Genomic DNA, 24,283 nt, shown 5'->3' with positions numbered 1-24,283 from the left:
TCAAGTGAGTTAGTCAGCAGACACATACTGTAATATAATGCAAAGGGCCAGGGGGCCATGAAACGTTGCTCTGCATTACAGTACAGTATGTGTCCGCTCACAAAAGGAAGACGTGTGTACAATGTTTTTCTCTTTTCTGGCATTTTGTTTGAGAGCTGATCCTACTCGATATATTTTTCTATGCCTAGTACAGACATACTGTACAATGCAAGTTTATACTGTAAGTTAACCTCAGACAAAGCTCAAAATACCTGTACATTCAAATAACAGAGAAGGGACATCAAAGGAATTTAAAATCATCTTCCGTGGTCTCTATTATGCTACTATATTCTCCATGCTGACAATGCAAAAACATGCAGTGCAGTATAAACTATTGAAGTAAAATTGCACTTGTTTTAAAATACCAGTTTTCTGATTGTAACCTGTAGCAATAATAATTTAAATAGGATACATTCCCTGTAAAAACTGCTTTTGTGTTATAATTTTTGTAGATCAAAGTTAATGTCACACTTCCTCCGCTTTCTTAGAAGTTAGCTGCCAGCAGGATTGACTAAGAATCACTGAATTTCCTTGTTATTTCCATCATTATTACTGCATGTGAGGGAAATAGTTTGTCTAAATTAGTTTTGTGTAATATAAAACAAACTTTTAAAGGAGCAGTTCAAGCAATATCCTACATGTGTTTTTTTTTTGTTTTTTTAATAAATCAGTTCTGTACTGTGAGAAAATACTTGTAGCATTTAAAAAAAAAGAATGTTTTAAAGACATTTTTAATGTTTCTAATGTAGAAAGCATTTCCAAAGTGGCAGCCTCCATTTCCCTTCTGATAGGCCCTGGCTCTTGAGCCCGCCCTCTCTCTAGTAGTGCACCAATTGTCTAGTAACTGACCAGTCAATCATATTCTAGGAACTACATTGCCCAAAATGCTGTGCAAGAACTGAATTAAATAACCCTGAGCAAGTGATCGATTACAGCTATTACAGGAGAACGGATCGATCTGCAGCTTAGCTAATCACTTGTCAGAGTGCGGATTGTGTTGATGCACATATTGAAAAAATATATATATTTTTTTATTTTTTATTTTTAAAAACAGCAGCTTGAACTGCAGCTTTAACTGCTTCACATAATAGTGCTAGAACACTGATTTCAAGTGAATATAGGAATAAAATGGCCATTAGATTTCAATCTAGTGTAGCAATAAAATACATCCTGTAAACCTGGCTTGCTGAAACATTTAAACATTTTTGGTTTCTTTGATAATAAAATATTTTACCTTTTTAACTGGAACCCTGCAATTGGTAATTCGCCCATTTTTACACACAGCTTTTTTGCCAACCGACAGCATTATGAATAACAGTAATAATTATCATAAGGTAATTATGCATTCCATATCCCTGTCATAAAAGCAAACAGAAGTACAGATGTAGCAGACATTATTACCCCATTCATGCAGAATAACACAAGAAACAGCACAATAAATAACACAGTACTGTAAATAACATCTGTATTATCATTGTTTCAATAGCAGCATTAACACATTGTATTGTGTGTAATGGAACGCCTGATGCATCTGAAGAAAGTGAGAAACTATGGGGCTAGGTATTAAGCATCGCAAACAGCTTTTTTCGGCACAAAATCGGTGCTCGTAAATCTCATTTAAAATTGAACTTGTGTGTGCCTGCTCTATACACTCACCTACATATTCTCAATCTGCTCCATAAGTGTCAAAAATACGTTTTTCATTTCTCTGGCGCACAGAAATGGACTGATCTTGACCTACAGATGGTAATGTTATTCACTCAAATAAAATTGTTTCTGTGAACCAAAAGAAGTCGAAAGTGCGTACAGTATAAATCATCAGCCAAATTTAACTTGGCATAAACCCTAAAAAGTCTGTTAACAATGTTAGCATAGAATTACGTTGCTATGTTTCAACCAAAAATGTATTTGACGCAGCACTAATGTTTCATTATATAGGTTAATTTTTTTTTATTATTTTCACAGCATGGCTACTATATATAAAATTACACTAATAATATATATTTACTAACACTATTTATAAATAAAAATATATATAATTCTGTTTTAACTTAAATTGTATTAACCAGGTATCCAAAACCAACATGATGCAATGCGTCAACATTCAACAAATTATGTATTATATGTATGAAGTCTTCATACATATGATGCACATTTTATAAAGATTTGTACTATTTTTTAGTACAAATTTGTTTTTAAAAATCATCACCCTGTTTCTCGCTATATTAAATAAACGCCACACTGACATGACACAATAAGGAGAAAGCTAAATTAAGGGAAATGCTTACCAAAGTTACTCTGTGAGCAATTATACACAATTTAACATTAAAAACATATTGTACTGTAGTTTAAAGGTATCAATAACCATAAGTACCAAAGGGGGACATCTAATTATAACATAATACTATTGTTTTATTTATTTTGTTGCTGGAAGAGTTACTACAGTATAGCAAAGCTTAAATGATCTTCTTTCCAGCAAAATGGCCAACCCTTTATTTAGCTTCCTCCAATCCACTCTCAACAGCCATCACCTCCCTTGCTCCTAGTCATACCAGCCTAGAGCATCAACATTGGACCAAACCAACACCGAAGAACTAAATGTCTGATTAAACTGAGCTATGTCCTTCTTTATCGCAAAAAAACAAATCAACTGTCCTAACTTTCGCCAGGTCATTGTCTCCCACATGCAATATTAGAACAGTCAGTTCTGTAGCATCTTCCTCATCCGTAACAGCTCAGGAAGCACCTGAAACCAGCACATACCCCGAAGGCCCAACCACAATACCTCTGGCATTGGGTCCTACCCCCAAGGGGGCTCTACCATTGATCCCCCCCAAGAGGGCTTTACCCCCTTCAGCTCAACCTGCTTCCCGTATGGCATTTGAGCCGCCCTCTTCTCGGCCCAAAGATGTAGGAGTCACCGCACACCCAAACTCTGCAAGGGAACCGATATACTGTAAATGGAATAATGGCACATTACCCGTTTTTAACACACCCCCTAGCCTGATGGATTGTGTCGTATAAAGTTCTTCAACTCCCACCTTTAAACCTTTCTGATCACCTCCTCCCTCAGCTTTTCCACCTCAGTAGCCAGCCCTATCCAAAAAAAGTGCAGTGCAGACCCAGTCAGATCAATGCCTAACTAAGCTAAAGCTAAAAGCCCCCCCATCTAAATGAATAAAAAACAGACCTTTGACCTGTGGACTACCAGCTATATAAGCTTTGATTAAGCTTACCAGACCTATCTTCTTCTAACCATTTGCAGTTAATGAGACCAATACACCCTTCCCCTGCTAAACCATTTTGGATCCCCTAACCTAAAATCTTGCCTGTTCCCCCATAAACCCCTGGGCTTTACCTTTGAACCTGAAGCCAACTCACCAACACTTACTGCTCCAAAGAATTCTAACACAAAGAAAGTCCTAAATTACCCCACCTCAAAGCTGGAAAAGCAGACTGCTGACAGTGTCCCACACCGCCACACCAGCAGGCCCACTGATTTCGGACGTCTCCTATCTCCAAATGGCATAACGCTTCTCCACTCCAAAAGCATCCGCTAAAAATGTTTCCTACAGCCCTTTCTCCATATTATCCTACAAAAAAAATATTCCCACCAACTTCCTTTCTATGGAGCCTGGAGACATACCTTTCTCCACTAGCCCTATACTGTAATAATGCCACCATGATCCCAATCAGCTCCACATAACATGGTAGGGCTCCAAAGTTTACCAAAAACTCACACCACAACCTTCAAGACCTCCTGCAGTACAACCAGTTTACTGGGGCCAAAGACTTCCATATCACATCCATCAGTCCTCCAAAACCAGACTCCATAAGTGTTCTGGGCACAAGTGCACCTCTGCATCAGCCTCCGGGCCAGCTTTCGGAATAACAACACAATGGAATGAGACATTGTGACAGAAAAGTTATTTTTTAGCCCCGGCACATGCTTAGCCCAAAGTAAATGTTTCCTGATAGACAAAGAAGCATCAATCTGTTCAGCAATCACACCCCCAGAGGGTGGGTTAGCCATTAACCCATTCACGGCCTCCACTACCTCCATATTATGTGACCTGTTTAGCTCCCTTATATGTGCAACAGCACACCCCACAATTCCACAGCCACCACCACCAGGAAAACCTCTAAAAAGCTCAGATTTCTAACCAAACCTTCCTCCACCCATACCTGCGGCCTGCTCTCTGCAGACCCATATCCATAAAAAAATACTCAAATTCCCCAAGAACCAGATGCAACCATAAAAAGTTCCAGTGCACTGTTTCAAAACTTCCATCTCCAGCCACAAGGTTCTCCCATTGAACGATTCCATAAAAAACCCTGGCTCACATTTAAATCATTCGTTGAAATCATTCAATGAAATTATGAGTTTTTTTGAACCCCCGATGAAACCAAGACCAACCAATGGCTGAAAACCCTTCCCATCGGCAGGACCCTACAAGCAAATGCCAGGTGCCCCAAAAGAGACTGAAGTTGCTTCTGTGTTACCTTTTTGGCTGTCTTCGCCCCTTCAATCTTCACTTGCAATTATAATAGCTTTCTCCTTGCCAATCTATACCCTCATCACTTTGTCAATCTCATTTCCCAGAAAGGACAGCCTTGTCGTCGGACCCGCAATTTCTTCTTTAGCAAATTGTACCCAAACAAACTTCGACTATCTCCTCAAAAGTCCTAGACCCTGGCAGACCAGCAAACAAACAAAAGAATAGTGAGGTAATGCAGTACCCCCCATTTGCTGCCATCTGCTGCATAACTCAATCTAAGAAGCAACTGCATAACTGAAAATAAAACAGGAAATGGAAAACCCCATTGGCAAGCAAAGGTCAACAAAAAACTCCTCCCCCCCAAAAAAAATAACTCACACCCCAGAAAATGGAAACAGTCCTGATGGACTGGCAGCAAACGGAAAGCCAACTGGATGCCCATGTTTGCTAACAAGGAACATATTGTATGTAATCCTGCAGATATATTTGTCGACATCAGAATTCACAGATGCCCCTTCTGGATATGACATTTCGTGGGTAAGCTGGAATGCACCTGACACCATCTTGGGGACCACCACCAACAGTTACAATCTCAGGTTTGGAAATGGAGGAACTGCAAATGGCCTCAGCATCTGTCCCACACCCACTTCTTTCTCCAACTTGTTGCAGACAATATCCCCGAACTCTGCTGACAATTTCAAGTTCCTTGCTCTTTGTCCTGACTCTGACTCTGCAAATAGGATACAGAACCTCTCAATAAAGCTGACTCAACATCCTTGTGGTTTCTTTTATTAGTACTTGATGAGCCACTCCTCCATCCCGGTGACTCCAAATGGTGTCGATGACCTTCTTTGCAGCATCCTTATCTGTGATGGCTCCTCTCCTTCTTCTACCTTGAAACCCCTCTTGGGCAGGATGACTTCCTCCATAACTAGCACAGACATGCCTGAAGCAATTTCCTTTGTTTTACAAATAGCACACTCCTCTAATGGGGCTGGTTGATTTTTATTGCAACCATAAATAGGCCTCCATAAAACGCACATCTTGCCGTCCCTTCAGTGCTTTCGCTATTGCATCAGCTGCCCCTCCTGCAACCCCACAGTGCTCATCACTTGTGGGACAGCCGTCCCTGTGCCGTCACTCCTGCCTTTACCCAAGTCTCAGCTACCCTGCCTTCCCTGAACTAGCCTGCTCTACTTCCCTCCTTATTGCCCCCTGTACCTACTGCCCTTCTTACTGCCCCAACACACCCTATGCTACCGGGCATGACTTGTGGCTGCAGCCACCCTTTTTTTTTTTTACAATGCTTGCAGGTTTTGCAAACATTAACATGATAAAGAAGGCAAATTTCACCTGATTCATGAACTTCAGCCAAAAAAATCTCAATTGAACAGACACTATTTGAGTGACTATAAATGTCTCCACTTCATTGTCATTCTGACCTTTTGCAAACATGCAGTATGTGGATTCCTTCACACATCAATTGCCCTTACATTTTATTTCAGTTGCGTAACTACCACTGCATCTCAATAATTGCAGTTGCAATCAAATGTATATGAATATTTTTTTCTTCATCTATACAAGCTAAAGCGTTTTCTCTTGTGATAACTGTAGGAAAATTAGCAACCTCATCTTGTCACGCATAGGATTTAAATAAAGCTACTTTCTCCTCCTACTCAAACTCTCTTTCTCACCTTGCTATAATTGCTGTGATGTTCTTGACCTATAACTCATCCTCATTCAGGTGGAGTATGCATATAAGAGGACAAAGCAATATGAATTATTTAATCACTGTTATATAGCTTAGTTTCATACATAAATACATCACATCAATAATTTCATAAAATGAGTTTGAAAGGTTCAGTATGGAAATAAACTCTTTTGAAGTATTTATTGCTTTTGTCATGTAAAGAATTAGCTACATAGGCTATTCTTCGTACATTTTGTAGTGTACAAATATCCACATTCTATTTTTCAGATGCAAAGTGAAGAGTGCTTATAAGAATACTGCTAGTTCTCTTATGGTTGAGTTGCAACAATGGAACTGAATTTTAATAATCCCGTGAGTAGATGGAAACCTAATGCATTCGTTTTTATATTCAACATTAGCTTCATATACCAACTGTGAATATGCATAAGCACTTCATCTACTGCTGCAGTGATAGTATCAGGAAGTATTACGGATGTCCCATAAATTGTATAGCATTTAGTATCATTATATTCGGCAAACTAATAGGATAGATAAACTAATAGAATTGCTAAACAGGCTCTGATTTAAAAAAAAACAGCTTAACATTTAAAGTACAGTATGTAAGCTTTCAACCCTTTTTAAAAAAAGGGAATGGGGAATTAACCAATACATTTGTAGAGCACTTTTAGTTGTGGTGCTTTGAATCCTAAGACCAGTGGTTTTCAATCAATTTTGGTTTAACCACCCACCAATTTGATTGTTCATAGAGTTTTTAAATTACCGAAAGCTGGGGGTGTCTGATGGTACGGGGTAGGGAATTTCTGAGAGAGGGTGCAGCATGGGAGAAGTCTTGTAGGCGGGAGTGAGAGGAGGTGGTATGGCAGGAGTAAAGTCTGATGTTGTGGGCAGAGCATCGGGGGCATTTTGCTATTTATTTGGGGATGAAGGTTGAGATGTAAGGGGTGTAGTGTCATTGAGAGATTTGTACTGTAAGTCAGAGTTAGGGTTTTAAATTGATTTTGGAGGATATGGGAAGCCAGTGTAAGGATTTGCTTAGTGAAGCAGCAGAAGTGGATCAGTGAGTGAGGTAGATGAGTCGGGCAGCAGCATTTTGGATTGCTTTGTGTTGGGATATAGGGATAAGGGGAATGCCAGCTAGGACAAGGTTGCAGCAGTCAAGGTTGGACAGGATAAGTGAATTAAGATTTAATGCATCATGACTGAGAAAAGGGTGTATCCTGGCAATATTTCAGAGGTTTAGACGGCAGGACTTTGTATGAGTGGGAATTGAATGTACATTCAATTCCCATTCAAAGTCATAACAGACATGTTTTTCCTAGATGTTGGACTACTTGTACTTTATAACATCATATATTGGATCAACGTCATCATTATGTATAATGCTTTATACTGTATGAGATCACATCTGGGGTCTATGTATCAATGCAATTCTGGAAATAATTGATACTAAAAAATGTGCTTTTATATCAAGCAGCAGCTATTGTCAATATATCAATGTTATTTGCTCCAATTTTGACCAGTGTGACACCTAGTAATTTCCAAAGTGTGACTAAAAGACACGTGAGTGAGTTTATTGTTATTATTTCACTATTTACCCGTAAAATAAGGTCGGCGGGAGACTTGGATGATTGAGCAAGTCCTAAACGCTGCTATTTCTGGACACTGGATGTGTTAGCCTTCATTGCATTTACTAATTCAATGGCTTCAGGCAGACGTTAGCTCACCTATACATGCCTTTACATACATGTGACTGCACTTCCTCATACAGTAGGAACTTCTTGTTCAGAAAGAGAGAGATCCTCACATTCATTACATATATATAAATATATGTATATATATATATACCTTTTATGGTCTATGTTTTCTAAAAGAGGTTATGGAAATATTATATAATACAGCAACTTTAATAAGTAGTTGAGCTGTGCCTGATTTAAAAAAAAAAAAAAAGATCTGCATTTCTTAAACACTGGCAGTGCTGTCTGGGTTATATCATAAAAATAACATGTATGTGGTAAAAATGGGAAGAAGCACAGGTATTTATTTTCTTTAAAAATATTCACAAATGTAAGGATGTGTTAAAACAACGTGTGTGAGTACACTCTACGGCGGGTTCCGCGCCGGCAAGTTGGTACAGGGCGCCGCCATATTGTTGCGCAATGTTGCGAGGTCACTGGTATAGAGGAAAGGTCGCGCATTCGTCCTGGAAGCGTGCGAACAGCGAGCCAATGAAAAAGGACTATGTACTGAACTTTAACCCCCCGCGAACCTTGGAGGAGTCAGCTGGCGTGAGGAGCCAATGGACAGGCTGGGTTGGTAGGGGAGGAGAACAGGAAGCGAGGGGAAAGGGACCACGCTAGCAGAAGGAGTTGGAGTTTTGCCGGAACAGGGAGTGTGAGAGCAGGGGGTCCGTGACCCGCCTGCCTAGGCCAGAGACTATCCCCAGGTCCCTAGGAGTATTCCCTGTGTCACCGTAGGTTGCGGTACTGTAGGGCCACCCGTAGTGAATAGATATTGTCACCTTAGACAGATCCAAGCGCACGGAGTTGTGGACTGATACTGCCGTCTGGGTGCAGACGGTGGAGCCGGCGACAGCGGAAGGTTGGGAACAGATGCGACGGACCCTTTCAGAAGAGGTGTGGTCACTGCCGTGACCGGGAGGTATTTTGTATACTGCAAGTGCACCGACACCGGTCATCAGGCGCTGATCCCGCCTTAGCATTAATTTGAACAGACACTAGCAAGTGGCTAGCGGATAGATAACATTCTCTCCAAGTTTCACAAGGACATACTCTATGAGAGCGTGGCAGAGCCACGGCTGTACAGGACGATATCCCCTATGAGGTGTGGCCGAGCCACTTTAGTATAAGAGCGGTTATAATGTGTTAGGAAGTGATGTCAATGTTATGATATACCACATATATATTCATGCATGTTGTGTTGTCAAGGAGGCGCCACAGACAGAGGCAGTAAAGTTTGGTTGTCCCACAATGTATGGTATGGTTCTTGCCCAGGGTAAATCTTTCACATTGGGGATCCTGGGTAAGTGGAGGCGCTGCGCTATGTTATGAGTGTGTATTACCCCAGGCTCCCAGCTAGCGGAGGCTCAGATCTCCTGAAGCCGCAGGTATTAGACAGTGACCAGTAGTCCTTAGGTAGGTGTTCAGAAAAAGGGCTACACATATTATAGTGGGATGTATAAAATTATGTTTCTCCCTCCATCATTTTTCTCAGAAAACTACAGCAGGTCTGAGCAGAAAGAGGGATCGCAGGCGAAAAATCTGCATTAAAAAACCTGCCAAAAAAAACTAAATGAAACATTTCTTATACCGGACCCAGCCACAAACAGAACATGGTGTGGTGCAAAAAAGCACAAACGTTGTTTTGATACATAGGCTCCATGGAGTTTACATATTCAGATGTGCACAATATTTATCGTTGTCCAAGAAAACCTTGAATTTTACTTAAAAAAAAAAGGCAATATTACACTTTACTTTTGTATAGTGTCTCACTTAACAAACTATATTACTTCTATCATATACTGTATTTCAGGCAACACTGTATTTACTACATGGTGCTAAACCATAGTGTACCTTACAGCTAAGCACCATTAAGTAAATATGGCCCTCAATGTCCCTCCTTATCAGGAGAGTCTAGTGAAAACGCCAGGTTAATTAAGACATTTAAAATGTAAAAAATGGTTAACATTTCGCAACTATTTACAAATTCAAATCTATTTTTTAAATTGATGGATAATTTAACAATGCAGATATACTGTATTCAGGAAATGTCCCAAATATTTAGATTCTAATACGGAATTCATCAAATTCTGATAAGGGTATTGCACCCCTATCCAGTACTTACTGTCATAAACTTGAATGACAATTAACGCAGAATCAAGGCATGCTGGCAAATTAATCTAAAAGGGCTAATATCACCGGGCCAAACAGAAAAATGCAAGAGAGGCTGTGTATCACGTTTGCTTGGTTTTGTTGCATGGAAAGGATAACATACTGTACTATGAAATATTTAATTTTTATGTGCCACCGATATAGACCCATACACACACACAATGTACACAGAAAATAAATATAATGTGAATAATTGAAAAGAAAAATATGCAGAAAAGTGATCATAAGAAAAAGGCAATCACCATCCCAAATACTGTAGTTATATAATTAAATTCTAACAGGTAATGAGGGAGAGTTCAGCTAACGTATAGTGACAGGAGTTAATGCAAGTGGAAATCACCCCTAGGACCAAAGTGTACTTATTCCTGTGACAAATTTAAGGGGGTTACATCTGGGTGATTGATACATTTTCTACTCAAAGCTGACACCTATATGTATTTTAAAGAATTTTTAAAGTTAGTTTCTAAACACGGTGAGCTGAGATTTTGGAGGAGTTTGATTTGTTCTGACTGCTCCCTTTTGTCTGATGTCACTGTACATTTCAATAAGTGCTTGCTTAGGCAGAGCCGCCCTCTGTACCCTTTATTGGACCTCTGATAAGGACATTGTGGTATAGAGATAAAGAAAGTACTCGATTTACAAACACTTCCCTATTCAAGGGCGCCTAAGAAATTAAAATTGTAATTAATGTACAATAAAATGAAAGCAGCCTATTAGCTTTGCTATTAGCAAGGGGCACCAACCCATGATAAATTATTTATTTACAAAAGGTTGTTTTCAGATCAGAAACGATACATGGCCCCTGTCAAGTGTTTCAGGGATATAACAGAGCTTTCAAACAAACAAAATTATTCCTTATCACTGTTTCTGTTCACCAAGGTGCCCTTCTGATGTATGTGATAAGCTGATACTGCACAAAGCCGACAAGAATCATGTTCAACGACACATCATAGAATATATAAAGCATTGACAACTCACAGAGATTACTTCAGAGACATGCCTTATGCTGTTTGCAGAAGAAAGCAACATCAGCATGAGTAAGATAAAGCTCCACTCAATAGAAAGCACGGTACCACATACTAACACACATACACAAGGTTTTATTTACAGTTGCTTTAGTGCTTCAAAAATGCTTGAAAATATCTGAAATACAGGAATTTGATCTTACAAAATAATCATAAGAGAACTCTGTGTTGGATTTTTGGGGCGTCATTTAGAGTTTAGACCTAGGTGCAAAAATGGTGTTGTCGTAAAGAAGACACCGTAGCACCCTCCGCCAATCAAAGGGTTAAAGGGACTCTAAATTTGCTGCTCATATAAGACACGCTAATGTCAATGTAATTTAAATAAATGAGGCTCTGCCCATTTAGTCTTTAGATTAATGTGGCCTATTTTGGGGAATTTTTTGGGGTCTTATTTTTATAAGGTGAAAATTGCCATTTAGCACCTGTACAATTTGGTGGTGTTATGACTCCATTTTGAGTCAACTCTAAACCGGACCCTTGTTGTGCTAATTGGACAGTACAAATAAATTACCATGTATCATGATGACTTTATATTTAGAAAATATTATTTTTAATTTCTTGTGAGTACTTCATTAAAATATTTACGATTATCATTAGTAATAGATCAGATTAATAGTAGGAAAAGTATGAATTATTTCATCAATTATTTTCTTGGGTTCGTGATCACATTATAATCATAAACTCAGATTACATTTTAAAAAATTAACACAGAAATATATACTACAAGAGCACATTGTGCAATTATAACCATATTTGACATGTGATAATTCCAAGTGCAAATCCTTAAATGAACTAGCTAAAATACAGTGTTTCTGAGGCTTACTGCTCAATGTAAATATGCAGCATTGTGTCTCCTCCTGTGGGCGAGGAATTACTCAATAACCTAAAAAATGTCAATGTGGCTATAACCTCACAGACAAGTCACCTGGGACCAAGGAGTTGGGTGATGACTAGGTAATCGCACCATTAATTTAACCCCAGTCTTGCAAAATTACATTGTTTCATGTTCACTTTACTTCCAATGACCAGATTCATCCAAAACCCTGTTAAAGTAGTCTTGTTCATGATTTCAATAATCACTCAAAATGCTTTGGACAAATTAATGAACATGGACATAAGAGGGGCTTGCTTCAGTACTGTATGCTGTGCTTTTGAAACTATATTCAATTATTTTTCATTACTACATTCTTATGGCATTGTGTTGTTTTTCTTTTTATCAATTGCTTTTTGATACCCTCCAAACTAATTTCCACTGTATTTTATTTTACTTACAGATACAGATGTAGCAAAACTTACTGTCTCCGGAGTCACGGCCCTGGAGATATGCCTCTCATGGTCGCCGTGTGGGAGGTTCATACTTTCTCCTGCGCCGGGACAGCCGTGGTCACCTGACAACAGCTTTGGCTCAGTGCCAGAGACAGTCTCTCTTGCTAGATCTGTACATGTCCTCCTTTTTTTGTGCCACCTTGCAAAATGTGGCTGCAATACGTGTATTTTGAAGGAAATCCAATATTTATTCCAGTCCATAATATAAATGCGGTAAGAAAATAATATTTGGAACATTTCGAGCATGTATTTACATTGACATTACTTCCATTTACTCCTTTGCTGTTCTTTGAGCCACAATTTACAAAATTAAAGACTTCTAACCTTCCTTTTTGTTTAGTTTTTTAAAATACACTGTAGGGGCAGACAGGTCATTTGTATTATGCATCGAGGTACCCAGGCCAATATTCAGCACAGGTCAAAACACTATAGAAACCTTGGACATGCTGCAGTGCACACATTTCTAGACCTAAGATACATATAGTAAGCCACTTATGAGAAGTACAATAAAGCTCAGTTAACATTGAATTTATGTGAATGGAACTTAATGCATCATTAACTTTGCACTACCCTGCTTCCCACCATATTGAATAAGTGGCGTAGACACAATACATCATACAATTATGTAAGTATGATGGTATAAATAGCCACAGAAATGCTAAAGTGGCCTATTTTATGTCATTTTGACCCTGCACCTATTTGTGAACCATTTTAAGGATTTAAGACAAACAAATGTGTTTGAAGCAATCTGTACCTTGAAACAAACCAATAATATTGTACTTAATGTTTTAGTATTAAAATTTATATCTACAAAGAGGGATCTTCTTCCGACCTTACTCCAAATCCCCAAAAAAGCCCATAAAACGTGTTACTGTTGCAAGTAGCCAGCCCCAGAGTAATCACCAAGCATATGACAATAACACAACTCCACTGTAAAGACACTTGTCACAAATTTTAAGATAAATTCTATTTTGAGATGGGTTCTCAGATGGATTAATGAGTGCCGAAATAATATTGAATAAATGTTACTAATTAATGAAACCGGTATATTTAATGCTAAGTATAACGTTTGTTTTCATTCAAATTATCACTTTTTTCATTCAAAGTGGCTTAAAAAAAAGTGTTTGAAAATAAAACGTAAATCTCCTTTAAAGTATATTTTTTTTAACACATGTTTTAGCTTTTATCTTTATATACATTTTAGATGAAACTCAAAGAACAGCACAGACCTTTAAAAGGAAAAATGCTAATCTTTTCCACAATAAATAATCCCAGTAATTTAAGGTGCTGGATCTTATGAGGGAAAATCACAAGGACACTTGTCGACTATGGCCATTCGGTAGTGATGTGCTAGTCACCGTGTTCCTCGCATTGCTTTTCAGAGAAGTCATTCGGATGGCAGATGAGTTAAGCAGGTAGCTGGTGGATCTCTCCCGATGCCTCTTCCTCCTGCAGCAGAGTTGGCTGTTGAAGTGTCTCCTAAAGCTCTCGCTGAGCAGGTAAAGTGCGAAAGGGTTGACGCAAGAGTTAGAGAAACTTAAAACTCGAGCCACCAGGGTGATGATCATATGTCCCAGGGATAAGTCAATCTCATTGTAGTTAAAAGAGCGGTACATGTACAGCACGTGGTTAGGAAACCAGCAGAGGGCAAAACAGCCAACAAAGACAAGGACAATTTTAGCCAGTCGTTTTCGGGTTTCCATCTGTAACAACAAGAATGTTGCAGCATATTACATTAAATTCAGCATTGTTAAGCACATTTCAAGAATGTCTAATCAGATTCAAAACTTCACAGAGCATCTGTCTAGTGAAAATCACATTTACTGAAATGCTTGTTTTTTTTTTAATGGTTTTTGGGTTTTTTAAAGTGATGATAAAATATTGGAAGAAATACATAAAATACACTAATACATCTTTATTATCATTGAGCCACAGAACTTGAGCTTCAGAGCAGCTACTGCATATAATATTACAGATTAATCCTGAAAGCATGCCATTTAATATCTTAAACTGCATCCATCATAAGTAAGTTTGTTTCCGCTGAAAGATTACATTGACATTTATCATTCTTAGTGGCATGTTTTTCCCCGTTGCTGCACTTGGCACTGCTGCAAAATATGCACCTGCCATTTTTTACCATTATTATGCAAGATGATATATTTAGAATGGTTAGTGAAAATAAATTAAATGTCACGTCTATCTATGGGTAAATCCCAACGTGTGGCACTCACTGGGTCTTCTAATGTATAAAAATATTAATTTTTTTACATTACAAGACCCCATGAGTGCTTGATTTATGTGATTTATGCTAGATACCGATCCCCCTCTGATTGAGTTGGTTGTGCACCGGTGGCAACATGCAGTATACCACAGTACCATGAGTTCTCCTATCAAAGGACAACTATCTGTATGGGAACATGTACCAATAATTAATAGCAATTGTTTCAAGAGCCGTAATTACTCACACAATAAGAAACATTTTAGGCTCAGAAGTACTTTATCATGATTGACAAATAAAGCATCTAGGGTGATATTTACTGAGGTCCCACGCCAGAAAACACATCTTACAGCTTATTAAGATGAACAGGTTATAATGTACCTTATAGCTTAGTGCTACTTATTGTTACTTTGTTATTGCTTATGCCCGTATAGCTGGTTATACCTTTATATATACACACCCACTTAAGTAGCTGCTTATGTCTTCTAATTTTGCAGAATATAGTAAGACTTACCTCTCTATATCAAGACTTGGCTCTTTACCCAAGCATTTGATAAGTGAACCACAACCTATCCGGCATTCAATACTTACAGTATTATTCCCTTCTATATACTGTTCATCCAATATTTGTATAATTCTATCTAGTGTTTGGTTTCTTTTATACTGCAATTGTGAATGTGTTCCTTTTTTTTTTAGTAACTGTTAGCTTTAAATGTGTGCTGCGCCTTTGGGGAAAATGTATGAGATATTATAAAATATATACAATTCAAAAAGTGCTCTTTAGCAAATCAATTTTAATTAAATAAAGAAAGTTGGATGAATAAAGTATCGATGGAAAGAAAAATATTACAACAAACAAAAATGCAACATTATGTGAAATATTTAATATAACAAAATTAAACAGAATCACTAATTTGCACATTTAAAAAAAAAAAAATTTCATTGACTTCCATAAAAGATCATGGGGTGGCATGTACCAAGTAGTAATGGAGAGATTAATATTGTTGTCAGGATGAGAAATACCATTACGGGAAGTACATACCCAGCAGAATTTTTTTATAATGAAATGTAATGCCTTAATGAGCAGTGCATTAGGTACAATGCCTTTTGCAACTATTTGGAGTGAAAGCCCTTTTGATCTAACATTGTCACTATGGGAAAAGCACTGCGCAATACCTAAAAGTGTTTTTCTTTGAACTATTTCTTAATGCCTACATTCTGAAACAAGTCCACTTCTGCGAAACATAACAGTTTCATACATTTCTATATGTTTGTATAGCCCTGTAAAAGAAAGTGAAACAGTGCTAACAGGTCAGATGTAAGAAGCCTGGCTGGAAACAAATACACATTTTAAGCCTTAATAGATCAATAGAGATTTCATAAGATATGCACATGGCTACGGAAATGTATCAGGTCTCTCAATTCAACATGCTTTAGAATACTACTTACTTAAATTAATAATCAAAAGAGAAAAATATACTGTATATCACTTCAAATTTGCATTTGTTGTAACAGTATACATCAAAATGCTCTTTCAGCTGTGAATCTTTTCAGTGTACTGGCATCACATTTTACAACTAACTACAGCCAACCTGTTAAAATGTATTAATTTAGCCATTCAGCTTTGTTTACAACGTTAATCAAGCAGCTTTTACATTTTATTACACATTTTATTATTACAGAGAAACTAATATAAATTTATAGTTGTACTGTAGGTATTTACAGTTATTCTGCAAACTTTACTAAGCAATGCCACCAGTGATATACTGTAAATGCATTTATGCGTAATGAATTGAGAGGAATACTTTGCAGTGATGCTGGTTTTTATCAAATACATATTTATTATTCAATAGACCATGAAACAGAAGGCCAGTTTCTATAGAATAATAAAATGTTACTAGTGCATTTTGGAGAACACTTCCATTAAGTTGTGTTATGTAGCGCTTCTATAGTATAATGTTGTTTCTTTATGGTTATGCTGCTGTGAGCGACTTACTGTATGTGTTTAAAATGATGTGTACTTTATACTGGTCACTGAGTGCTCAACCACAAGTGTAGCATCATCAAGCTTACATGTTTTTAGTATTGTCAGTATAATGTAATGTTGAGGTAATTCATTAGCTAATATAGTCATATGAAAAAGCAAAAATAGGAGTGCTCACTCTCACATTGGTAGAGGTTAGCCTTTAAAAAAGGTTTAACATATTTGTTAAAAAAAAGGGTGGGGGGATTGATGTGAGTTCAAAGTATGAGACGTTAGTGAGCAAAGTTATTATCATTTTCGTTTAAATGAACACGTAGATGGTATATGTAACTGTTATGAAACAGCAAATAGTTTTAAACATCTTGACATATACCAGGAGCTACTGAAACATAAAAAATGCGAGATTGATTCTTTGCTTCATGGTACAACATACCCACACTAGCACGTACCCTGAATTCTATTGTAAGTGGTTCAACATATTGAACAAATATTCATTGCGCCTGAGGATCCATGTCATTAAGTCATTAATGAACTTATTAAAGTTAAAAGAGACATTGATACATTTGAAGTTCAGAATTGTTCCAGCCTTACAGTACCCAAATCACAGGATTGGCTGTCTAAAATGGAGACTAATATCAAGTAACATAACAAAGAATTTATTACATTTAAGAGAGAGAAATTACAGAAAGTTATGGCCGACTATAAGAAACATCAAGTCTATAGGTGGCTTTTGAGTACCCCCGAACAAACATATACACCCCGTAGGAGTTACAACAAGCGTAGTACTGCGTCTAAAATTACAAGAATCTTTCCATCATCAGGTCTTGAACCCAAGTGATGAAATTGAAGTGAAATACATTGTGAGTTTGTTTGGAGGATGAAGAGGAATGGTGTGTGCACCAGGATGTCTCTAGCACTGTCCAAACACCCACGGTGGTCTCATCGCTTGATTTCAGCAAATATTTATGAGTGTACAGTATTTCAAATTACCTTGTGGCTATTCAGTAAAGCATATTTACACTATTTCTGTTCTCTTTTGCTTTTGTAATGGGAGATCCTGCCTTCACCTGCTGACTATCAACTGCCCATTTGATTCTAACAACACGTGAGTGGGATTATCTAAGTTTTCTATTTTACCTACATATTTTTCAACGTTGTTCAACTATATTCCCTTGTTTTCTTCTTACATTATCAGGTAGTGAAACTGATCAGCCCATTAGTGGACCCTATTTAGAACAGGGATTGCTTTTTTTTTTTTTTACAAAATGGCAAGCAAAACCTGAGTGCAAGACTCCTAATGCCCATAAACACCTCAGATGGGATGTTCCACAGAGGGTTGACCCCTCTGGTTACAACGCTAAGGTAATTAAGGGGTTAATCCCTCCCACAAGGCCTAAACACCCACCCTGGGGCAACTACTCCCTTAATCCACCCCCTTTACCACCAACACCACACAGGAATGGGTAAAAGTGCTATTAGCCAATGATGGCTAATAGCAATTTTGCCCATTCAAATAACCATAACCGTGCAATACACTAAAATACATTACTAATATATATGAATTACTATAATATATACATTTCTATAAAATCAAACTCTAGTCATTTAATACATTGATTGTCACTGTGGTAATCTATGCACGCAATGGTCACAGATAGTAACATTACTATAGTAGTAGTAATAGTAGTACCTTAGTAGCCACTAAGGTAATGAAGGTGTGTTTTAATTTTAATAACATTGTATTGTAGCAGGGGGTCTCCGGAGCTGAAGTTCATTCATTTCAGGTCAGGGCACCCCATGCTTCCCAAGGTACAGGCCCCAGTATGGGCCGCCAGTATCTTATGCAAGTGTACATCTTCAGCGTCACGTGACAGGGACATTTAAAGGCACAGGAGAAACCGGCACTCCATACCGGGGCCTGTAACTCAGGAAGCAGGGGGTCCACAGACCTGAAATTAATGTGGTTCAGCTCCGGACACCCCCTGCTTCAATACTATGTTATTAAAATTAAAACTGAGCTATCACCTGTAAGAGCTCTGCGGGGAGATGCAGATCTCTCTGCGCAGCTCTTCCAGATTGCTGGAGGGAAATACAAGGTTAAGTTCATTTCGCTTGATATGCAAAAACAAACTTGTTCGCTTTGGCTATTTTTTTTTAGTGACTACCGTTTTTACACAAATTAGGTAGGAACATGCAAACACGTTTTGTAAGGCAATTAATTTATTGAAGTTTAGTGAATAGACCCCTAAGGCTCAAATAATAGTTTTGTAACAGATCTAATGAAGCACCAACGCGGCTTCTAGCACTTTGATCGCCAGTCGTACATCTCCTCTATCAGTACATTTATGCGACTCATTAACAGGGACATAAAGATCTACTAGATCTTTGCAGTATCTGATGCGCATTCTAACATCACCAAAGATGAACGTAATGCACTCAAAATCTAATGCATATTATTGATATTGAAATTAGACCGTCCGATAAAGGGGGCGATGCTGGTGATCCTCATTTACGGTGATTATAGAAATGAGATCTTACGTCAGTTGTCTGATGTTATAGTTTATCAGCGACTGACTCATGATCCCACTATTACATTTAAAATACTGATTGATGACCTAATTCTTTTTGGCTAGAATAATCTTTGAATTTATGAACAGACTGTTAAATTCCTAAGGCTACACTTATAGCGCCGGCGACGGCGACGGTCAGGCGACGTTAGCTGGAAAATCAAATAGAGATGACTTCCAGCGATCATGACCAATCTGTCGCTCCGTCGTGTCGTGCTTACTATAAGCGCACGCGACGGCGGCAATGCATTTTTTTGCTGCTCCGTCGCATCGCTTTCGCCGGCACTATAAGCGCAGCCTTACCCAGACACACCCGGGTAGGCCATTAATATACATTGTACCCAAAATACATACAGTAAGACACTAGACATACCTTCAGGGTGACCTATTATCTCTGCTGGTGGCTCACTGTGCCAACCACTCTCACAGTTTGTTGATTTCTATTTACAACCTTGTGTTACTACTACAGGGATAACTTAAAGATACAACAACCATTTTAAACCAACTCAGCATGATCCCTCCGCTACCTAGTGATATATTACTTGTCACGATGGATGTGACAAGTCTGTATACCGTAATCCCCCATACTGAAGGACTCTTGGCAACCAAGAGATATTGACCAAGTCTTCGATAAACATGGGGCCTCTGATTGAATTTTTATTAGACATGATTAATTTAGTACTTACCTGTAATTATTTAAAATTCAAAGCTAACTATTACCTTCAACTCAAAGGTATGGCAATGGGGTCCAATATAGCCCCATCTTTCATGAACATTTTTATGGGTATTTATGATGATACTTATATATTTTCTGTACATAAATATTGTGGTAATATACAGTACTATTGCAGGTACATGGATGACCTGTTTCTGGTATGGCCAGCCTCTGTGGGTGAACTGACTGAATTTTCAGTTCACATAACCTTCTGAATATCCCGATATGGCTTACACTAAATTTGCATATACAAAGAATTAACTTTTTAGATGTCATTCTGACTTTTGATGATCAAAGACTGACTTCTAGTTCATATACCAGACCAACAATAAGAATAAACTGTTGCACACAACTAGTTATTGACCTAAACTAATTAAGCAAGGATTACTTTATTCATAGCTATTGAGGGTTATGAGGATAGTGAGTGATCATAATGAATGTCCAATGCAACTTATATCTATGGCAGATACATTTGCAGCTCATGGATATGATACGAGGGTTGTGGATAAACAGGTTAAGAAAGTTCAAACACAAGACAGAAAATAACTTTTTGCAGCCCTGGTTAGTAAACAACGAAGTGCACAACTACTGGTGGTTACCATATTCTCTGGACTGACCAATCATGTTAGGCACTCCTTTAAATGGCACTGGTACATCTTGACCTCAGAACCGAAATTTAAGTATTGTGCACAACAGAAAAGAAAAAGATGGCGCTAAATGAGCTTGCAACAATGTAAGTAATGGTATTATTGTCACTATACAAAAGGAATGACGCCTGCTGCTGAGTTATATTGGAAGGGAGTCTTCAATTCCCATACGTATATAAAGAATAGATGGCAGGAAAATATATTTCAGCGCATGGGATCAATTTAAGGAGAGAACTTTATGTCTCAGAGGCTAAGGGATTCCATATGAGATCGCACTCTAGATGTGTATGGTACAAACAGTAATTTTACTAAAATAAAACAAAACAAAATCTTGATAAAACAATTATCCCAGCTGGGTGCAAAAAATTACACCAACACAAAAATGGATATTAAATTACAAATAAAACATTCATCTTATACTAAGCTTCTAAAAGAACAGGCGCTTGTTACTCTGAAAAGCACCCCCTACATACATACATTTGCATGCATATATACAACCATTTAAAATGTCTGCAATATTAGTGATGTCTGTGGTGAGCCTGTACTTCCTTCCTGGGGGAACAATGGAGACTATTAAAGCCTCTTTGTAAACCCCCTAGGTGTTGCAGACAGAATCCAATGCAGATAATCACTGAATATTTGCCTCCAAGGAAAAATCATATGAACATATTTTGTCAATGAAACCAATGAAATCTAACTGATGGTATATAGCAGTCAAATTTGTTGGTGAAAAAAGTAGTATTACTGAGCTTCTTCGTTTAGAGCACGCTATAAGAATATTAAAATAAGAAATAAGTTGGTGTAAGTGGTGGTAAGGATAGTCAATGTTTATATTTTGGTACTTGTAGTATATATTGCTGGGTAAGAGGGAAGAGGTAGGAGAGCAGTGGAAACACAGATCCCTAAAGAGATATCTTGTACACTGTAGCTCTCACAGAGTGAGAGAATGGGCTACTGTGCATACACAGGTTAAGTATGTGCAGGTGTTAACCCTTCACCTGGAATGTTTCTGGCTCTTCACGCAAAACTTTCCACAGTTGTATTTGATCTCTCTGCAGAGAGATATTTTGGCTCCACTCACTCGGTACAGGCTACAGTTACCTGTACTGAGTATATGTGGGATACTGCAGGTGGGAGCAGTTTCTCTCTGCTCCTTGTTGCCTCCGGCTTAGATGAGTGGTTTGCTGCACATGTCCTTGGGGTACTGTGACCCAACAGCTGCTCCACTTCCTCCTCTGCTGCCGTCCAGTGCAGTTCTCCATCCGCAAGTGTTTTAACGGTCACGTGATGCGCCTCCATAAGGCGCTGCAAGCTTCGTGTCTCAGTGTTCTTGTGTCTTACGTCTGCATACTCCACCTCACATCTCTTACTCCAGCTATCCCCCATCGATCGTGTGATGTCCACAATGTTAGGAGCGTTGGCGCCAACAAAATGTTTTTTCAATAAATGTATCCTCTTTCTCATAGATATAGCACTTCTTTGGCTGGTTGAAGGCTTCAAGTGTTTGAATAGTTAACCCTATGAGTTTCTCCCGTCAAGGGCTTCGTCAGGGGTTGTCCACTACCGGGTTTGCCGAGACCTGAAAGTGGTGGTATGTGTGTGGACCCTGTATGTGCTGGGTCCTGTGAGATTTATACTTGCTGTGCGGAGCCATTTGAATCTGCCTAAAACGAGGGCTTTGTATTGCAATATTAGTCAGAGTTTGTTACCTTTGAAGGGAGGCATTTTGACACAACACAACTCCTTAAATGCAAGTGAACACACATACAAAGGAGTACAATCAAGCTAAATGCTGAAACTTACTTAAAAAGTACATACTGGGTATATACCCTGTCACTAAATACACACTGAAAAAAACATTTATATGTATATCTAAGGAATTGTGTATGTAACAGTGGTATCATATTCTATCTGTGACAGATATGAGGGAACAGTAGTGAAAAGAGGATATTACGGCCCTAAATTAGTGCAGGGTTTCTGCTCCACTCCACGGTTTGGAGATTTACCAAGGGGAATCCAGACCAGGACTTCTAGCTCTCCCAGCTTTCACAGGACTGGAGCAGCTGATTGAGCAGGGAAATGATTAAAAAGGTTGCTCTAAACAGAGCAAGACAGGGCTGTTTTACTCTCAAGAGGAGGGTGTGCTGAAAAGCTGTGTTATGCTGAGAAAAATAATTTTGTTTTGTTTGTTTGATTTACTCCTGTTATCTGCTGTAGCGTTTGTATGGCAAAATAAACAGGCCGAGCTTTTCACATCTGTGTCAGAAGACTGTCTCCTCTACCTGGAAGGCTGTGTGAAAGTGCTGATCCTTGGACAAAAGGTACAGAGCAAGAAGGTACTTTGTCACATATCCTAGTACTTTATATCTAGATAGCATCAATACCTAAGTGCTATTTTTTGTGAAATACTTGACTAAACTATAGAAAGCAAAATATATAAACAATAGGCTATATACAGAGCCATTATATATATATATATATATATATATATATATATATATATATATATATATATATATACTTTCATAGAAGGATACATTCCGAGGGTATTTGAGATGTCTATGTAGACAAAGAATTGGAATTATACCGGAAGACACACATATTAATGTGATTATAAGTCTCCTATTGACATACAGTAAATCTGGTCTACACAACTCCAATAGGGTTTTAAACAGTATACACTGTAAATAATTGCACAGAGTCACAGATGAATTGATGTAATAAAGTTTTATTGTTTTTTATTTTTAATCTGAGTAGCTGATCATTGATAGGCATTTGTAGAGCAAGCACTTCTGTCAGGACAATTTGTCCAAATCGATACATGATAACATAGAGTGCAGTGGAGGATTCGTCGTTTCGGATCTTCTTTGATCATATTTTGTAATTATTGTAATCATCCTCATGCACCATATTGCTTACCTAAAAACATAGAAAATAAAGAGATCACTAGGATGAGCGATTTACAATGTTTTCTTCTGATATCAAATAGAACAAGAAATCTGCGTAATATTTGCCTAAAAAGTTCCTAGCCAGGACCAGAATATTACAAATGTCATGGGTGCACAACATATTGAAGCGGGTTACTAGAGGGGGCTACTGTACCTTCAAATAGCTACACTCATGCAAAGACCTCAAGATGAAGTCATTTTTGACATGTGACCCTACTTTGGTAATTCATATGATCTCATGTCAGTGTAGCATAATGTATATAGGAAAAACTGACCATATTTTCTGTGAGAGAATGAATGAGCACAGATCAAGTATTCACTTAGCACTCAATAGGAATGAGTCAACAATGGTTGTGGCTAGACATTTTATGGAACCGGGTCACCAACTAGCCTCTCTGAGATACATGGTCATTGATCAGATACCATGACCTGAGCGTGAGTCTGATATTAGCAAACTACTTTCACGTAAGGATGCGAGATGGATTTATAAGTTGGACACTGTCATACCATGTGGTCTAAATGAGGAATTAACCATGAGCAGCTACCAATAAAACAACTGGCTGCTAAACTGATAACACTATTTATTTCTGTGAGTGTATCTGGCGGTATTTAAATCTACTTTACCTAACCCTGCTATCACAGGAGATCCACTGACCTAACCTTTGTGGATTAACTATTGCTACACCACCTTATACA

General features: G+C 38.2%; 1 protein-coding gene across 1 annotated transcript in view; it reads right to left on the bottom strand.

Moving 5' to 3' along the window:
• Positions 1 to 10,056: 10,056 nt before the first annotated feature.
• The window catches only part of NMBR (neuromedin B receptor), a 166,324-nt gene continuing 152,097 nt past the window's right edge, over positions 10,057 to 24,283 (bottom strand). The window contains exon 3 of the mRNA XM_075597779.1: positions 10,057 to 14,211. Within this exon, the coding sequence (XP_075453894.1) occupies positions 13,816 to 14,211 (396 nt within the window). The 3' untranslated portion in view covers positions 10,057 to 13,815. The remainder of the gene's footprint in view (positions 14,212 to 24,283) is intronic.

The sequence above is a fragment of the Ascaphus truei genome, chromosome 4, assembly GCF_040206685.1.
Source record: "Ascaphus truei isolate aAscTru1 chromosome 4, aAscTru1.hap1, whole genome shotgun sequence".
Classification (NCBI taxonomy): Eukaryota; Metazoa; Chordata; class Amphibia; order Anura; family Ascaphidae; genus Ascaphus; species Ascaphus truei.
Note: the sequence above shows the minus strand (reverse complement) of the source record. Positions and strands in the feature narration are given on the sequence as shown.